The sequence below is a fragment of the Kwoniella mangroviensis genome (assembly GCF_000507465.2).
Source record: "Kwoniella mangroviensis CBS 8507 chromosome 1 map unlocalized Ctg01, whole genome shotgun sequence".
NCBI lineage: Eukaryota > Fungi > Basidiomycota > Tremellomycetes > Tremellales > Cryptococcaceae > Kwoniella > Kwoniella mangrovensis.
Genome location: NW_027062533.1, coordinates 12,751,262 through 12,767,342, shown reverse-complemented (window position 1 = coordinate 12,767,342; position 16,081 = coordinate 12,751,262). Strand labels below are relative to the sequence as shown.

At 44.8% G+C, this 16,081-nt stretch overlaps 5 protein-coding genes across 5 annotated transcripts; 3 read left to right on the top strand and 2 right to left on the bottom strand.

The window, feature by feature from the left end:
* Positions 1-10: 10 nt before the first annotated feature.
* I203_104831 (uncharacterized protein) lies at positions 11-2,149 on the top strand (the record flags this gene model as incomplete). The annotated part of the gene is made up of 7 exons (XM_065517626.1): positions 11-255; positions 341-451; positions 588-793; positions 860-945; positions 1,031-1,086; positions 1,163-1,819; positions 1,915-2,149. 7 exons carry the CDS (start codon positions 11-13, stop codon positions 2,147-2,149), a joined length of 1,596 nt encoding a protein of 531 aa, XP_065374444.1.
* Positions 2,150-2,797: 648 nt separating this feature from the next.
* Positions 2,798-3,774, bottom strand: I203_104830 (uncharacterized protein; the record flags this gene model as incomplete). Its single annotated transcript, XM_019143587.1, has 5 exons — positions 2,798-2,851; positions 2,908-3,183; positions 3,285-3,449; positions 3,584-3,685; positions 3,742-3,774. The coding sequence occupies 5 exons, from the start codon at positions 3,772-3,774 to the stop codon at positions 2,798-2,800; spliced, it is 630 nt and encodes a 209-aa protein (XP_019006636.1).
* An 867-nt stretch (positions 3,775-4,641) lies between these two features.
* On the top strand, positions 4,642-5,968 carry I203_104829 (acyl-CoA thioesterase II; the record flags this gene model as incomplete). The annotated part of the gene is made up of 3 exons (XM_019143588.1): positions 4,642-5,277; positions 5,357-5,515; positions 5,588-5,968. The coding sequence occupies 3 exons, from the start codon at positions 4,642-4,644 to the stop codon at positions 5,966-5,968; spliced, it is 1,176 nt and encodes a 391-aa protein (XP_019006637.1).
* A 197-nt stretch (positions 5,969-6,165) lies between these two features.
* I203_104828 (uncharacterized protein) lies at positions 6,166-6,814 on the bottom strand (the record flags this gene model as incomplete). The annotated part of the gene is made up of 3 exons (XM_019143589.1): positions 6,166-6,177; positions 6,243-6,413; positions 6,491-6,814. 3 exons carry the CDS (start codon positions 6,812-6,814, stop codon positions 6,166-6,168), a joined length of 507 nt encoding a protein of 168 aa, XP_019006638.1.
* A 943-nt stretch (positions 6,815-7,757) lies between these two features.
* Positions 7,758-15,941, top strand: I203_104827 (uncharacterized protein; the record flags this gene model as incomplete). Its single annotated transcript, XM_065517625.1, has 42 exons — positions 7,758-7,814; positions 7,867-8,959; positions 9,028-9,113; positions 9,170-9,224; positions 9,293-9,361; positions 9,424-9,615; positions 9,681-9,788; positions 9,840-10,347; positions 10,479-10,575; positions 10,636-10,670; positions 10,725-10,823; positions 10,887-11,028; positions 11,097-11,165; positions 11,228-11,252; positions 11,312-11,416; positions 11,472-11,566; positions 11,609-11,681; positions 11,739-11,766; positions 11,829-12,095; positions 12,158-12,281; positions 12,340-12,410; positions 12,462-12,517; positions 12,560-12,614; positions 12,669-12,748; positions 12,814-12,877; positions 12,952-13,118; positions 13,187-13,193; positions 13,264-13,318; positions 13,377-13,394; positions 13,460-13,584; positions 13,652-13,950; positions 14,100-14,268; positions 14,352-14,398; positions 14,461-14,592; positions 14,654-14,725; positions 14,776-14,829; positions 14,986-15,258; positions 15,337-15,444; positions 15,504-15,587; positions 15,642-15,698; positions 15,761-15,783; positions 15,855-15,941. The coding sequence occupies 42 exons, from the start codon at positions 7,758-7,760 to the stop codon at positions 15,939-15,941; spliced, it is 5,430 nt and encodes a 1,809-aa protein (XP_065374443.1).
* Positions 15,942-16,081: the final 140 nt, after the last annotated feature.

Sequence of the window (16,081 nt, the reverse complement as noted above, 5' to 3'; positions counted from 1 at the left end):
AATGACTGAAATGTCAGATCTTACCAACACCTCATCCTCTTCCCGCTCTATCAAAGAGATCGTGCCTGACCTTGAAGGAGGAGTACCAGAGATGGAGGATAAAGAAGATCTCACGAATGGTTCAGCGCTGACTACACTGGAAAACAACCTGAATCCTGGTCTCGACGATTCGAAGATATCCGTTGATGAGCATATCGAATTAGCCGCTTTACCTAAATCAACGAAGAATCTCTTATTATTATGTTTCTGTACATCGTATGTAACCCTATTCACTTCACTTGTCATTCTACAATGAAGTGAAATGAGCTAATAAATGTCGTTGTGATTACAATCGATACAGGATGTTCATTGATGTGGCTGGGGTGACCGCTACTATATTGATGACTGCTGAAATCTCGAAAGAGTTGGGTATAGGTGTAGGGGACCAAGCTTGGGTGCTGGGTACTTATGCGTGAGTCCATGATTGTATTCGAATTCTTCCGATTATAACAAAGCTTCCATTCTTCGTCTCATATTCCGTTCGACATCTTCGGTTGCTCCTCCAATTGATAGGGATGTAAGCTCACCATTAGTGTTACGTACGGTAGCATCGCATTCGCCGCTTCACTCCTCCTAGCAGGTCGACTAGCAGACCTTTATTCCCCATCTGTAGTGTACACCATAGGATTCGTCGGAATAGCCATACTCAACTTGATCATTTCTTTCTTGAATGATAGATACTCTTTCTTCATCTTAAGAGCTATATCGGCTTTGGCAGCTGTATTGACTATTCCAAGTTCGATCAATATGATTGGCAAGTATAGCAAAATTCACACTGCTTCCGTACCAATGCTGACCATCCTCCTGCGATGCACTATAGTTCAAATGTATCCTGATCCGGAGGAACAGACTAAGAAATTATCGTTGTTTGGTGTTGCTGGAGCTTTGTCGAATACTGTGGCTATGGTGAGTGCGATAATCCAAATTCATCGCGGAAGATCATAGGTCGAAACTGCTTTGCTGACGCATACAGTAATGTATGTATTTTTAGATCCTAGCTGGTCTGTTTTTGTTGGCCAGCTGGAAATGGTATTTCCGCTTCGTAACGTGAGTAAAAGATACTTACATCTTATATGCAATCTTTGACCGACTGACAAGATGCTTTTTGGTTATTATCATCAAGAATTATCGTTACGCCTTTCGCCTTTCTCGCATGGAAGTACATGCCACCCACCAAAGCCGTCTCCTCTTCCTTATCTGGTCGCGACAAACTCAAACGACTAGACCTAATCGGCGTAATCCTCCTTCTCTCCGCTTTGGTCCTTTTCATACTCGGTTTCACTCAAGCCGAATCGAGAGGCTGGTCCTCTGTGATATTTCTCGTCCCATTCCTCGTCTCTCTTGTTCTATTTGGTTTGTTCGTCTATTGGGAAATGAGCTTGGAAGAAGGTCTTGGATTATTACCTAAAAGAGTATGGAGCTTTCCAAACATATTCCAATTGATAATAATGGCTTTAGCTATCAATTTATGGTTCAATACTACACAACTACGATTATCTACCTATTTTCAAGATGTGTTGGATATATCACCGATCATAACTGGAGTCAAAATGTTGCCCATGGGTATCACGGCTTTGATCACCGGTTTTCTCACTCAACCATTCCCTTTCCTCGTCACCAAACCCAGAATTGTCCTTCCTATATGTACATTACTGTGTTTGGTAGGTAGCTTGCTCTTCGCATTCAGTGACGGAGGAGAAGGGATGATGTATTGGAAATTTGTTTTCCCCGGTTTGGTAATTGGGACGATTGGTGGAATCATTGCCTATATCTCTGCCAAGTGAGTTGACACATTCCTCTCCGTCTCGAATTTAACCTTTGCCTTAGATTGACGAGGATGTTGGCTAATCTGACCATGTGTCGCTCTCCATTCAGCACATGTATCATTCAGGCTTTCCCGATTTCCTATGCTGGTATCTCCGGATCGTTCGCCAATGTCATATTTCAAATTGGAGGTGTAATTGGGGTGGCCATCCAGGCGGGTTTACTGAATACTGGAGATGGCACGTTGGAAGATTGGACGGGAAGTAAGAATTCGTACTTATTCGCTGGAGCCGTCATCGTCTCTAGTGGACTGGTGATGCTCACTTATGGAGAGAGGAAGGTGTAAATCTCAGCAGAGGAGGAGGTTTGATGAGGTACGCCACCTCATGACTTATAATATTGCTTATAGAGTCTGTCACGACTATATGATGAAGTGATTTCGTAGGTATCTGGTATTAATATACACACATGCTACGCTGAAGGATATTCATGCTGCATCCTGCCTCGTTCTCAAACCTCGAGTTTAGCTCTTCTCCCTGATCAGTAAGGATAACTCCTCGAAGGACCATCTCCCCTGGATGAGCCTCTTCGATGTCTCCTTGTAGGACATTAGAGGTTACTGTCTCATCTCTCTCATACGACGGCGTTCCGGATCTAGGTCTTCTATTTCTACTAGAGCTGAGAGACCTCCTAGAAGATCCCGAATGAGACCTGTGAGTACGTGGCGGAACTTGTAAAAGGCCATCACTATCGCTGGTTCCCTGAAGCACAATTCAACAGTACTCTACTCGAACATTGGGGTATATTGAGATACATTTTCAAGATAGCCCACTCACCCATCTTTGAGCTCTGGTCAGCCGCTCATACTCTTGTTGGTCTATATGCTTTCCATGAAGATGTATGTGCCCTTGGTCCGGATCTGGCACTTGGGATAACAGAGACCTGTAGATCACTTTGATAGCTGATTGACAGGATGATACAGACCAAGTTTGTTTTAGGATATCCTCATGTCCAGCTCCAAGCTGGTCATTCTGGATAGACCGTTATTCTACTAAGGTCAGCCTTCACATCAAAGTTGCAGTACAACGATACTGTGGGGCTGACCTTCATTGGACAGGTGGGATCAATCCCCAACAACACAGCTTTCTTCCAAAACCTGGTAGGCTTATCATCCCTACTACTTCGTGGAGCTTCTTGAGCTACCGTAGTGATCAGATGACAACCGCATGGATCGTATCTGCCAGTTACAGCCGAACAGTCACTGTGCCCATATATCGGTAAGACGTGGGAAGCCACTTCGTACAGCGTGATGTCGTTAGCTTTATCACTTGCAATATTAATAGTCGGATCCTGTGATTCGATTCCGCCAAGGATATCATCCTGTAGAAAATCGTATGGTATAGTCAACACGTGTCTCATTACTTGGGATTGATGTTCGTGCTAATCAGAGATTGGTAAGAGAGGACGAGGGAGATAATTACTGAAATTCCAATATCTCTATTTTCGTCTTTCTCCATATCATCATAATTTCTTACGTCCACTGCTCTTTGAGACTCGTCTAGCACCAATGTTCTGAGTGTAGAAGTAAGTTCATCCGTGGAGGGACTGTATAGCGTTACTCGAGATAGTGGAAAATTAGCTCCGGTCTGAAAACACATCGATAATCAGTATATCTCTGCGCAGATGTGATGCGCAGATGATGACAAGACATGACATTCCTCCCCTAGGAAGGGTAGTAAGAGATGTCCATGGGGATACGGTGCGAAAGACAAAGACTTACGCCACAAGTGAAACTTCCCAAATACTTTCTAGCATCCTTAAGTGCCTTGGTATCTTGAGGTAAAGAATGGACTAATTCTGTGCATCCGCAATTCCCATATCGCTGAATGGAGTAGTTATCAGTTGTTGATTTTTGATTAGCTTCGTTGATCGCCTGACCCATTCGCCCATCACTCGACAGCTCAGAGACATGCTGAATTTCGTACGATCGGTGGTATCGAAGAGTCTTTATCGTATCTCTCACTCGAGCATTGAGATCATTATCCTCTGGGTAATAAGCTACGTCGTGCTCGTCTGGAAGATATTAAACCATCTTTAGGCTTAGGTGGCAAATATTGTTCAATTTATCCACATGGGCCAACGAAGATACAACCAGAGTAATCCTCACTTCTATGTGCATGGAGACGTTCAGATATCTCGAGAATTAGGAACTGATAAATCGAAGCTGAACAATTGGGCCTCTGCTTTTTCTTGATGACGAGTTTCAGCTGATCAAGGCCTCGTGGGATGAAAGGTAGGTCAGAAGCTACTGACGTATATGTGCCCGGTACTCTTCGAAAGATGATGTCAGAAGGTTCATGTGGGCAGACAGGATCTTGCGTCCTTGGAAGCAGGTTCACTCGGCTGTGTCATGACTGGATTCAGGAGAGAATCGTGCCACTTTGCAAAGTCACTCTACAAAATGACCTTCGAAAGGCCATCCCTCCGATTTGACGCTTGTATAATCGGTCAGGTGAGAGCGAATAGTATAGCTGAGTGTCACAACAGTACGGTTGACCAATACTGACAAAGTTCAATTGACAGATATGGTACCCAGCGCTATCTTCCGTCTATTGTCCATTCAAGAGGACGACCAGCCCAGGACAACGACCGTGCTTTGACCTTGACAATGTTCCGGTTAATGCGGAGTGTGAGATTACCGGTTCAACAGGGTGAACCACGAAGAAAAGATAAAAACAAAACCTGAATAATCACACAATTCGCATTCATATCTCTCCTCTGATTACCATATGCACTACTTGTCTCGACATCATACATACTGCAGAAACCGTATCTGATATGGTGCCATTCGCTCGTCTGACCGATCTGGTGGGTGTGAAACCCCATCCTTCCGCATCCGACATGTCAATTTCGAAACCATTATGGGTTCCCTCAGGTGCCAGGGGAGTATTCGGCGGTCAAGTCATCGCCCAATCTCTAGCTGCCGCTGCTCGTACCGTCTCTGCACCATTCGGTCTACACAGTATGCACTGTTACTTCCTTCTTCCTGCACATGCCAATCCAGATATACATTACAAAGTTGAAAGGTTAAGGGACGGGAAGAGTTATTCCAATAGATTGGTTAGAGCTTGGCAAGGCGATAGAGAGGTATTTGTATTGTTGGCTAGCTATGCCGTACCACCTACGACTTTACCTGAAAATTTCAATTCGACATCAAACTCACCCCAGGGGAAGATCAAGATATCGCATACACTTCGATTTGCCAACGAAAGTGAGGATAAAAGTCAGAGTCAAAATCGACCTTTGCCCATACCGACGTCAAGTGTACAACCGACGTACCAAAATCCTTTCCCAGAGAATCTGAAACCATGGGAAGAATGTTTCCCAGAAGAAGATAGATGGCAGAGGTTTTTCGATGAGAAATGTCAGGAATGGAAAGGAGCCAGGAGGAGGTTCTTAGAAGAGTATATAAAAGTGAGTGCCTCTCTGGAACGAACTGTTTACACCATTTACATGTAAGACAGTATATTGATGGGAATTAATCCTCATATAGGAACGAAGAGAATCTCCGGTCGGTATCTCCAGAGCTCGAATCAACCGATCTGACGCAACGCAGAATGAAGAACCTGAAGATAGTCCGGTCCACACTCGGATGAGCTGGTTGCATGCTAGATTAGGTCCAAGTGAAAACCCAGATTTAGAGACTGTCAAGGTAAGACTTTGCCCCCTCACGATTAAATCCCCAATTCACTGACACATATTGCTATTTTCGATGTTTTACTAGGCGATGATTGCCTATATGACAGATTTTCAATTCATCGGTACTGCCTCCCGTTCAGTGGGATTGCATCAGAGCTCAACACCTAGAATAGGAATGCTGGCTTCCCTTGACCACTCTATCCACTTTTACCCCTTCCCAGAAGGTTTTGATCCATCTGCACCTCTTCTTCACGTAATGAAATCTCAGAGCGTGAATATAGCCAGTGGGAGGGGTGTAGTCCAAGGGAGAGTGTATACGAAAGAGGGAGTTCTGATTGCTGTGACGGCTCAAGAAGGGGTGGTGAGAGCGGATCTGAAAGGGCTGGAAGCTAGGGGGCTAGTAGAAGGAGGGGCGGTCGGGGACGATAAAGATGAGAATAAGAAGAAGAGACAGGCCAAATTATAGAATGTGAGACCTTGATAGGGATGGTGCAGACGGTCTTGTAATGTTGCTTTGGGGGGATTGTAGATCGTGTATACACACATACACATATATATAGATAGAGTATAGAATTCATCCAGCTAGACTTGGATTGTATGTCGGTACCGGCATGGGCGCAATACAGCCTGCCCAGGTCGATGACTTCAGAACTGTAGAGTCACTCAAGGTAGGAACTTTATTTGTTGTGATTAGCTTCCCGTAATGACTCTGATTGATCAGAATAAGTGCAGGCACTCACAGTATCAATCATAGGGGTATCCTCATCCTTACATGCCTCAGCCAGACATTTGGCTTCACTGCATGAAACACCAGCCCACGATTTGGCACCATCTATTTTAATCCAAGGTTTCTTCTCGCTCAGAGTGAACGAGGCGCCACCCTCGTATGCTTGACCAGCAGCCACTTCGCACTATCGATATACACGGGAATCAGCCCATTGCGGCATATCGATCTAGGTGAATGGGGGACTGAGTGATGATGACCTACAGACATGTTCCAGTAAGGGGTGGATAATGTCGTCTTGGGCACATCAACCTGCTCCAGAGTGGTGGTCCACACAAATGAATATTTCTTCTTTTCCTCTATCTCCTCCTGTGTAAATTCGTACGTTATAGTATCTTCACCCCTCTTGTAATCTGCTTGATCCTCACCGTAAATCCATTCAGAGTACTTTGGAATGTTAAGTTTCAGTTTGGCTATTTTGTCTGCCTCGTTCTCGTGATCGACGTCTTTGAGTTCGTCTGAAATGCCAGTTAGGAGGGTGGGGCAGAAGCTCGTGATGAGTAAAAGAGTGTGGATGAGCTGGTCCATCATGTTAGTATGGAAGATACGATTAGGGGGATTGAATCAGAATAATGTCATAGGTCAGGAGATCGAGTTAATGGAATATCAATCTTACACGTACTGCTTTCGTTAGACCACGACGCAATGTATATTCTATCGGATGGGATTAATAATTTGAAAATCTGGCGATCCCCCTGATCAGTTGGACAATGAAAGGAAGGATGCTCGTTCAAGGATGAACGCCCTTGGTAGAATACTGGGTGTTAGGTCAGGCGTTACAACGATTGATATGCGGTAGTAAGCGGTGACTGATGATGAGTGGGTGAGCAAACAATGTAGATAGACTAGTCGGCTCAACGATGAATGATACCAAGTTACCAGTGATGCATATAAGATCATGTAGGTGGAACATGAGGTCCCTGCTAAATATGAGTCCATGAAGTATTCGTGTACAAGGAAGACTGAAATGCAGATGTCGCCCACGTCTACTGAAACACTTGCAGATCGGGGTGAATAACCGGTCATCGGTCACCTCTGTTTCCCTGAGCGAGATCTGGGTTTTTTTTTTGGCACGCCCTGATAGTTTGACTCTGTACCTGGCGGTACGGTATGTAAAACCACACGATTTCCATACTGGAGTACACTACTGTATTTCCTCTTTCACTTGGATAAAACCAAGAGGAGACATGTGGGATTACGATAATGACCTCAGTGGTAACTCACCGCTTTGTTTGCGAGACCACGAATATTAACCACGACGAGCATACTAGCTTTCGATTGCATTCATCATCACCATCATCACCATCCTCCAATTATCTCCATTTGTCGATTTTCATCAGACTGTCGATATCAGATTGTGCCTAATTATTATAGTACTCTTTCTACTCTATAATCTATTATTGACATCACCATACTCTATTCAATTCAATAATACAGAGGGTCATTTGACTAGCGAGTTCGCAGAGTAGTCATGTCATCATCCCAAAGGAGGATTGATCTGAACTCGATCCCTAAAGAATATCTTCAGGTACGTGAGATGAATCTCTATATATGACATCTCTGACTGTTATCGCCTGCAGTCATACCCCTATCCAGCGTTTGTCCTAGTCGTACCTATATCCGAACCACCCACACAGGAAGCCAACGTAGCTGGACCATCCTTCACACATGTGGAGCACGAGGCTTTCCAACCATTTGAAGTAGTATGGTCCAACAATAGATATAAAAAATTCATCCAAGGAAGTACCCTATTAGAATGTTTGGATGTGGAAGGTGCGAGAAAATTGGGGCGATGGATTGGGGGGCAATGGACCGGAGGTCAGGGAGTACAGGACTTAAGAGGAGATAGCAGTGGAAAGGGGAAAGACAAGGGACAGACTTTCGCAAGTGATTTTACCATAGATAATACCATCGGCGATGGATCCGCACAACCTGAAGTGAAAGTAGGAGGATCGTCCAGCAAAGGAAGTTCGTATAGTCCTAAAACTGTTTTAGGGTCTTCTTTTCTCGACCAGGACGGCCACGAACCCATCACCGATTCAGCATCATACTTCTCAGGGAGTGAATCTCTATTGCTCGATTTTGTTCACCCATCAAAAGCCTGCTTCGAACTAATCAGAACCGACTTACCTATATGGCGCTTGGGTAGATCAGGCGGAAGTGGTAAAGCACCGATGACCACGCATACATTCGTTATAATCACTACGATACCTCGCTCAGATCCAGAGATCTTCCAACTCTCAGCCTCGTTCTCTGACCAGAATGGAGATCCTGGTACGTTCATGCTGAGTCCACTCAAAGAGAAATCAAGCTTCCTGCCGCCCCAAGACGAGTTACTGGCAACACCCGTCATACCCAAAACGACTGTTCTGTCACCTTCTACTTCCCCTTCTCACAAATCGCTCACTAGACCTATACCAGCTGCTACCAGCTCTGATCCCGCTCTCACCCAGAAAGCCGTGACGCCAACGGAGGAACTGAATGGGTTTGATTTTATCTCGAAGAAGCCTGGAGCAATAAGGTTTGGAAGGGATGGAACGGTGACCAAGTCCAGTGGGGAAGGAAGAAGACAGGATTTGACTGTAGATGTGCATGATTTGATGGAATCCACCGATTGGTCAAAGACCCCTTTAGGACCTAGAGAACAGTGGCCACAGAGCTTGAAAACTATCGGTAAGTCCATATCTTTCAAAGGGGAACCGATGAATTTAAGACAAAGCTGATGGGTACTCGTACTTCAGTCTCATTGGTTTTGCATTACCCACATCAATGTTGTTTATGGTGGGGAAAAGAACTGACCTTGATATACAATGAGGCGTACGCTCAGGTAAGTACAGTCACGTCCAATCAGGAAGACGGTAGCACTGCTGACGATCGTTCAAGATGATGCATAAACACCCTCATATATTCGGTATGTCCGGTACGATCGCTTGGGCAGGTGAGTCGTGATCTTGAAGTTCATCTTTGTGAGTATCTCAACTGACACGTATGGGGTGCGCGACACAGAAATTTGGACCGCAATAGGACCTTTGTCGGAGCTGGTTCTTAATGGTACACCAGTATGTAAAGAGGACGGTGAGTGTTATTGAGCGATCTCACTTTTCGGACAGTCACTGATCACTCCCTTCGTTTGAAAGACTTTTTGTTGTTCAAGCAGCTCCCTCATCAGGGTAATGGAGTGATAGAAGAATATCATACATGGATGTGGGTTCCGGTCTTACAGGAAGATGGAACTTTTGGTGGATTGTGGAATGCTACTATAGCTACTACGAGTAAAGTACTAGCGGAAAGGCGGATGGCCACTGTGCAAGAGATGGGTCAGAGAACGTGTGAGTCGCCTGTTAAGCTCGGACATCCGTCATTGAAGTGGAGCTGAACCTTTTTTCCCTTGTAGCTATTGCAAGGACGATGACGGAGTTTGACGATGCTGTTATCGATATCCTGACGGCGAACGCTCGTGATGTGCCTTTTGCAGCTTTCTACCATGTCGATATTCCCTCTTGTGAGTATCATCATCGGCAACGAAGTATCAATTGCTGAGTGTCTTTGAAAGCGACATCTCGACGTGGTTCAGGTGGATCGGTTGAAGTGACCAGAGACGGTGATCAATCCGACAACATCAGATTGACTGTTCGATTGGCAGGAGCGATTGGTATACCTGATGATCATCCCACCACGCCTTCAAGTCTTTCTATCAACATTCGAACAAGGCTACGAAGCGATGCTACTTCCTTCCGTACTGCTCCGAGATCGCCAACATCATCAATCTTGTCGTCCATGTCAGGCGGACCAATCCCATCTGCTCCCCTTTCCGGAGAGGAGGGTAGCGACACGGCAGAAACGAATCAGTGGCCTATCCGAGAGGCTTTGGCCTCAAATAGATTGGTAATGGTGGAGAATTGTCAAGGACTGATACACGATTATCCTATTAGAGTGTGGGACGAGTTGCCGACCGCAGCGGTGGTAATCCCAATAGCGAATGAGTCGGATGATGGTGTACCGAGTGCTGTGTTGATCTTAGGATTGAACCTCAGAAGACCGTTTGATGAAGATTACGAATCGTTTATAGTGAGTCGAGTTCATCGCAGCATTTCACGGTCTAAATTCGCTAACTTCCAATCATGTAGCATCTGTCAGTTCTGAATTTCGGAGGGAGTAGAAAATCGAGACTCAGCTAATCGCTTTGTGATAGATTGCGAGTGCAATTGGCATCAGGTCTAGCCGCCGTGAGGTCCTATGAAGCTGAGAGACAAAGGGTAGAGGAGCTGGCAGCCCTGGATCGAGCAAAGGTCAGTCAATATCCGTGTTCATGATCGTGAGGTTCCATGTGACTAACTTCCACCTATCAGAGCTTACTGTTTTCGAACGTCAGCCATGAACTGAGGTAGATCTTCTCTATTCTACTCATCTCGATCGTCCTGCTGATGACTTTCAATAGGACACCCTTGACACTCATCGCTGGTCCCCTCGATGATCTATTGCAAGAGGCCCCAGAGGGCCAAAAGAAGGATAACCTAATCATGGCTCGTCGGAATGTGTAAGTTGATTTAGTAACACCAACGGCCTATCAATTACAAGTGTTAATGATGACATTGCTCAGCCGTCGACTGACACGACTTGTATCGACTTTGATGGACGTGAGCCGACTGGAAGCTGGTCGATTGAAAGGTTCTTTCCAGCTTGTAAACCTTGGAATGATCACGCGGGATTTGGCAGTCCTGTTCAAGGGTGCGATGACTCAAGTAAGACCCCAGACTCCTGCGTCTATTCTATACGAAAGTGTGGTGGTGTACTGAGTAATTTTGTTCAGGCCAGATTGGATTATAACATCGACTGTGATCTGTCGTCTAGAGCTGTTTATGTTGATACAGAACATTGGGTATGTCTGATCGATTTCGAGGTATGCACCTTGTATAAAGGCTTACTGATAAGGAAATACAGGAGAAAGTCGTTTTTAATCTGATAGGTATGTGTTTACCTTATCAGGTTCTTGAAATGAACATGCTAACCTGCACATCTCAACAGGAAATGCCATGAAATATACGATGGAGGGTTTTGTCTCTGTCAAACTTCGATATCAGTCGGGAGAAGTTGTTTTCACTGTTCAAGACAGCGGAGTTGGTATACCTTGTGAGCCCCGATCGCCATGCTTGATATATCATTTAGGCTGATAGAAATATGTCAGCCTCGGATATAAACCTTATTGGCGAACGGTTCCACCGTGTTCAATCGGTCAGTCGGTCTCATGAGGGTACAGGAATAGGTTTGGCATTGATCAAGGTACGTTACTGCTATGACGGCGGGAGCTGACCTGGCTTTTAGGAACTTATCAAACTCCATGGAGGACTGATGGCTATCGAAAGTACGACAGCATTGGAATCCCAAGACGGCACTCGTCAGTTGTATGACAGCCCTTTTGCTTTGCGGTGTACTAACCTTGTATCCTTCTCAGACGGTTCAACATTCTCAGTAAGGATTCCGTAAGTGTTGGACCACTGCGATAAATACTAAATCGTTCCATACTGATTAATCTGACACATAGCCTCGGCACAGGTCACCTACCGTCCGATGCGATTGAAGATGAACCAATCGTCCGAAATTCCCAAACCACCTATGGTCAAGGCATCCTCGATGAGGCGATGCAATGGACTCGTGAGAGACGAAATAGTACTGGTACCCCAAGTTCTGAAATTGGCAGTGCTTTGGAGGAAACGAGCAGCCGAAGCTCCAGAAGCTTAGATCCTAATACACTGTACTTCAAGAAGGACGATGTGATCATGCTTGTAGATGACTCATTGGACACACGTCGGTCAGTGTGATTCATCAACTTACCGTTATGGATCAAGATGCTGATTCTCCGAGTTATTTCAGCTATATGAACTCCATCTTCGCTCCTTTATGTACAGTAATCGAGGCTGGTGATGGTCTCGAGGCACTGGAGATGTGTGGGAAGCGTATGCCCGATCTGATAATTTCAGATGTGATGATGCCCAATGTGAGTTGAACACTGCATGAATCCTTCTTGTATTGAAACTTATGATATGTGATTATAGTTGGATGGATTTGGTCTACTCGAAGCTCTCAAAGCGTCTCGAGACCTTTCGATCATCCCAGTGATAATGCTGTGAGTGAATGATCGGAATCGATTCAGTCAACCATGCTGACCGATATGTAGTACTGCTCGAGGAGGAGATGAAGCGAAGGTGGACGGTCTTCTTGCTGGTGCCGATGGTGCGTTCACATGATCCTCAACGGATACTGATGCGTATACAGATTATCTTGCAAAACCATTCAATTCTCGTGAATTGGTGGCTCGAGCACATATGCAGTAAGTCCTGAAATCATTCTTAGCCAACTTCATCTGTTAACGAGCTTTCTTCAGAGTACAATTGGGTAAAAGACGTAAATCGCTGGAAGATGCTTTCGAACAGCGGACCTCGGAATTACGTGCTTTGACGGAATGTAAGTATTCGCGCCCAGATGAATGTTATCATTTTGTAACGGCTTTTCCTGTCTGCCCGCTTTAGATTCTCCCGTGGGTATCTTCAAAACCACTGAAGATGGAACTGTCACATTTACGAACAAAACGTGGTGCGTATTCATTCGGCGCTCTTGATTGTTCTGGTATACAGTCAAGGAGGTCAGGTATGCTGACAGTTTTGCAGGCACGAGCTCTCCGGGTATCCTGAAGATGAACCAGTTGATCGATGGGAAGAATTCATTGATGAGAGGTATAGAGCGGAGATGCTCGCAAACTGGGATCGGGTTTTACATGGGACAGATGAAGATATCTGGATCTCTTACGATTATCAGTTTACGAATGGTATTTGGGGTGAGTTACTATACCGTTGGTACTTATTTATATCCGTATAGCTGACAATAACCTATTCGTCTTCCAAGCGCAATTGTAAGTCATCATAAGGAGCCTTGATCTTCGGAATTGCTATCATGACTTATGGAGCTGGGTGTACGTATAGGAAAGCGATTCGGCTTGATAAGATGGGGGATAGAGTTGCCGGAGCGAGAATGAAGGTGAGTCTTTTCCTTCTCAAGGGACCGAGAAATTGTTGCTCATCATGTGCGATTATAGGGAATACTTGGATGTGTGGTATGTCTTCTTTCTCCTCTTCGCCGAAGTCCCACCCCGGACTGAACCCTTGATTGGTATTGTAGCACGACATCACCGAACGCAAGTTGAACGAAGAGTCGCAGAGGCTTCGGGTCATCGAAGCTGAACAAAGGAGAAAAGAAGCCGAAGAAGCGAAACGACAACAAGAGCTTTTGATAGATATAACGTCGTGAGTGTGACAAACGTCCGGATCACATCACAAGATCTCTACTGACTGTATGTTGTGTATTCTGTAGTCATGAAATCCGGAATCCTATCAGCAGTCTTATGCAGATAAGTTCCCTCCTACTCCATCACATGGCTTCTCGTCTAACATCTTTGTTTCTTTACTGCTCTTCCTTAGTGAAAACCAATCTTTTATCCTTGCAGGAGCAGCTTGAAGCTGTATATGAAAAACAAGGGTCATTCACCCCCACCAAACAGCTACTCAATAATATCGAAGAAGACTTGGACGCTTTGGAAAGTATCTATCAGTGTGGACTGGCTCAGGAGAGAATATCGAATGATGTACTGTCTTTGGGGAAGATACAACTTGGTATGTACCCAGTCCTTTCCAACTTCATGGATATAGTGTTTCTTACTGACATCTGGTATTTATCTCCGTTAGACAAGCTACGTAAGCTGCCTGTAATTGATCCATACTTCAGGCAGTCACCAGCTGACATTCGATGTTGCTTGGTACAGAAATGTTCGATGTGGAAGTTGACATGACTCGAGAGACGAAGAAAGTCATGTCGATATTTCAGAACGAAGCTCGTATGAAGAGAATCAACCTTTCCTTGGAACTTGGAACAGGAATTGAAAAGTTAGGTTTGACAACTGTTAAGACGGATCCTGTGAGATTGAATCAGATGTAAGTGGGATTATATCCATTCGTCACAATTCGAAGTCTAGTAGGTGTTGACTGATCACATACTATGATGTGTCACGAATCAGCGTGACCAACCTTTTGTCAAACGCAATCAGATTTACCGCAATGAGTAGTGCGTGGCTGTTTTCCAACCTTACTCAAGCCTACAATGTTGATCTCATTTCTGATTAACAGGCATTCGACGTATCACCCTCAAGTACGATGTCAGCTTTGATCCACCAGTGAACGACGCTTGCGTCATGCCTGGTCAACCCAAATTGCCCAAAAGGATGCTGGACGATCAACCGATATATCTATACTTTGCAGGTGAGTGCCTCCTTGTCCCAGTGTAGCTGTCAAAGTACTAATTATCCGTGGGGTTTTCAAGTGACGGATACAGGACCTGGTATGACTGAATCTGAACTGGAGATGCTGTTCCAAAGATTCTCTCAGGTATCTTGTGAGTGCAATTTCTCTTAGCCAAGGTTGTCCTGCTGAGTGCCTTTCCAGTGAAAACACATACGATCTTTGGAGGTTCGGGATTAGGATTATTCGTTTGTCGACGTGAGTCACAGGCATCTCAGGTTTCCGGCTGTCAGCAAAGGATTGTATTGACTGACCGCAATCCTTTTCAAAATCGCAGAAATAACCCATATGAGTAAGTGCAGCGCATCGAAACAATACTTCGGAATGTCCATTGATTCTGACATATTCGATCAGTGGGCGGTAAGATAGACGTGACCAGTCAAAAGGGCAAAGGCAGTACTTTCCGATTCTTCATCAAAGCGAAGACATGTCAAGCCCCTCCTAAGGCAATCGAATCCAACAAGGAATCGAAGGAACTGAGCAAGAGATCTTCGCTGATCAAATTGAAGAAAAAGGATATATTCCAATTTGATGGCAAGAAACCTCACGTATTGATAGTGGAGGATAATTTGATCAATCAGACTGTTTTGGCTAGACAACTGAGACATTGTAACATCACTTGTGATGGTGAGTCTCACCTTCCCTTCTTCTGGTTGGTATCTGTATCTATGCTGATGGTGATATTGTGATATTGGGTACGATCAGTCGCAAGTAATGGACTGGAAGCCCTGGAAAAGATCCGATTGGTATCTTCGGTTGATGTCCCGCATGTTCAGCCGTTCGATTGTGTTTTGATGGATCTCGAGATGCCTGGTGAGATTTTGCCGGTTCAGTGTTTTACGATTCACTGGCTGATATTGTATGCGGTACAGTCATGGATGGATTAACGGCGTTAGATCACATAAGGGAGGAAGAGGCTGCTGGAAAGTTGAAGAAGAATCTGGTCATTGCCCTTAGTAAGCAACTCTTTTCTGAAATCAGAATGATCATCGCTTATCGTACTTGATTAGCTGGAAATGCCAGACAAGGTCAGATAGACGAAGCGAAAGCAAGAGGAATGGATGAGGGTGAGTGCAGTATCTCTTATACCCGTATCTGTAATGATCACTGATGGTAGTGTTTCTATCAGTCATCATAAAACCGTATAGACTGGTAAGTCTGTCATTCCGTTTGGCATCGACTCCGACTCCACTTTGCTGATGTCTTTTCTTACCACTGTGTAGGATGATCTGCTCCAGAAAGTAGAAGAAATGATGAAGATCCGAATCTCAGAAGCATCGAACCCGACATCACCTAATTTGAATAATTAATTACCTATTAGAGACATAGGGACGATCAATTTAGAATCAAGACTGTTAATTTTTGTACTTCTTATTTCTTATATTCATTTGTATCAGTATTGAAATTTTGTAGCATTGAGTTGACTAGCGTGGGGTAATACCTGGTGGAA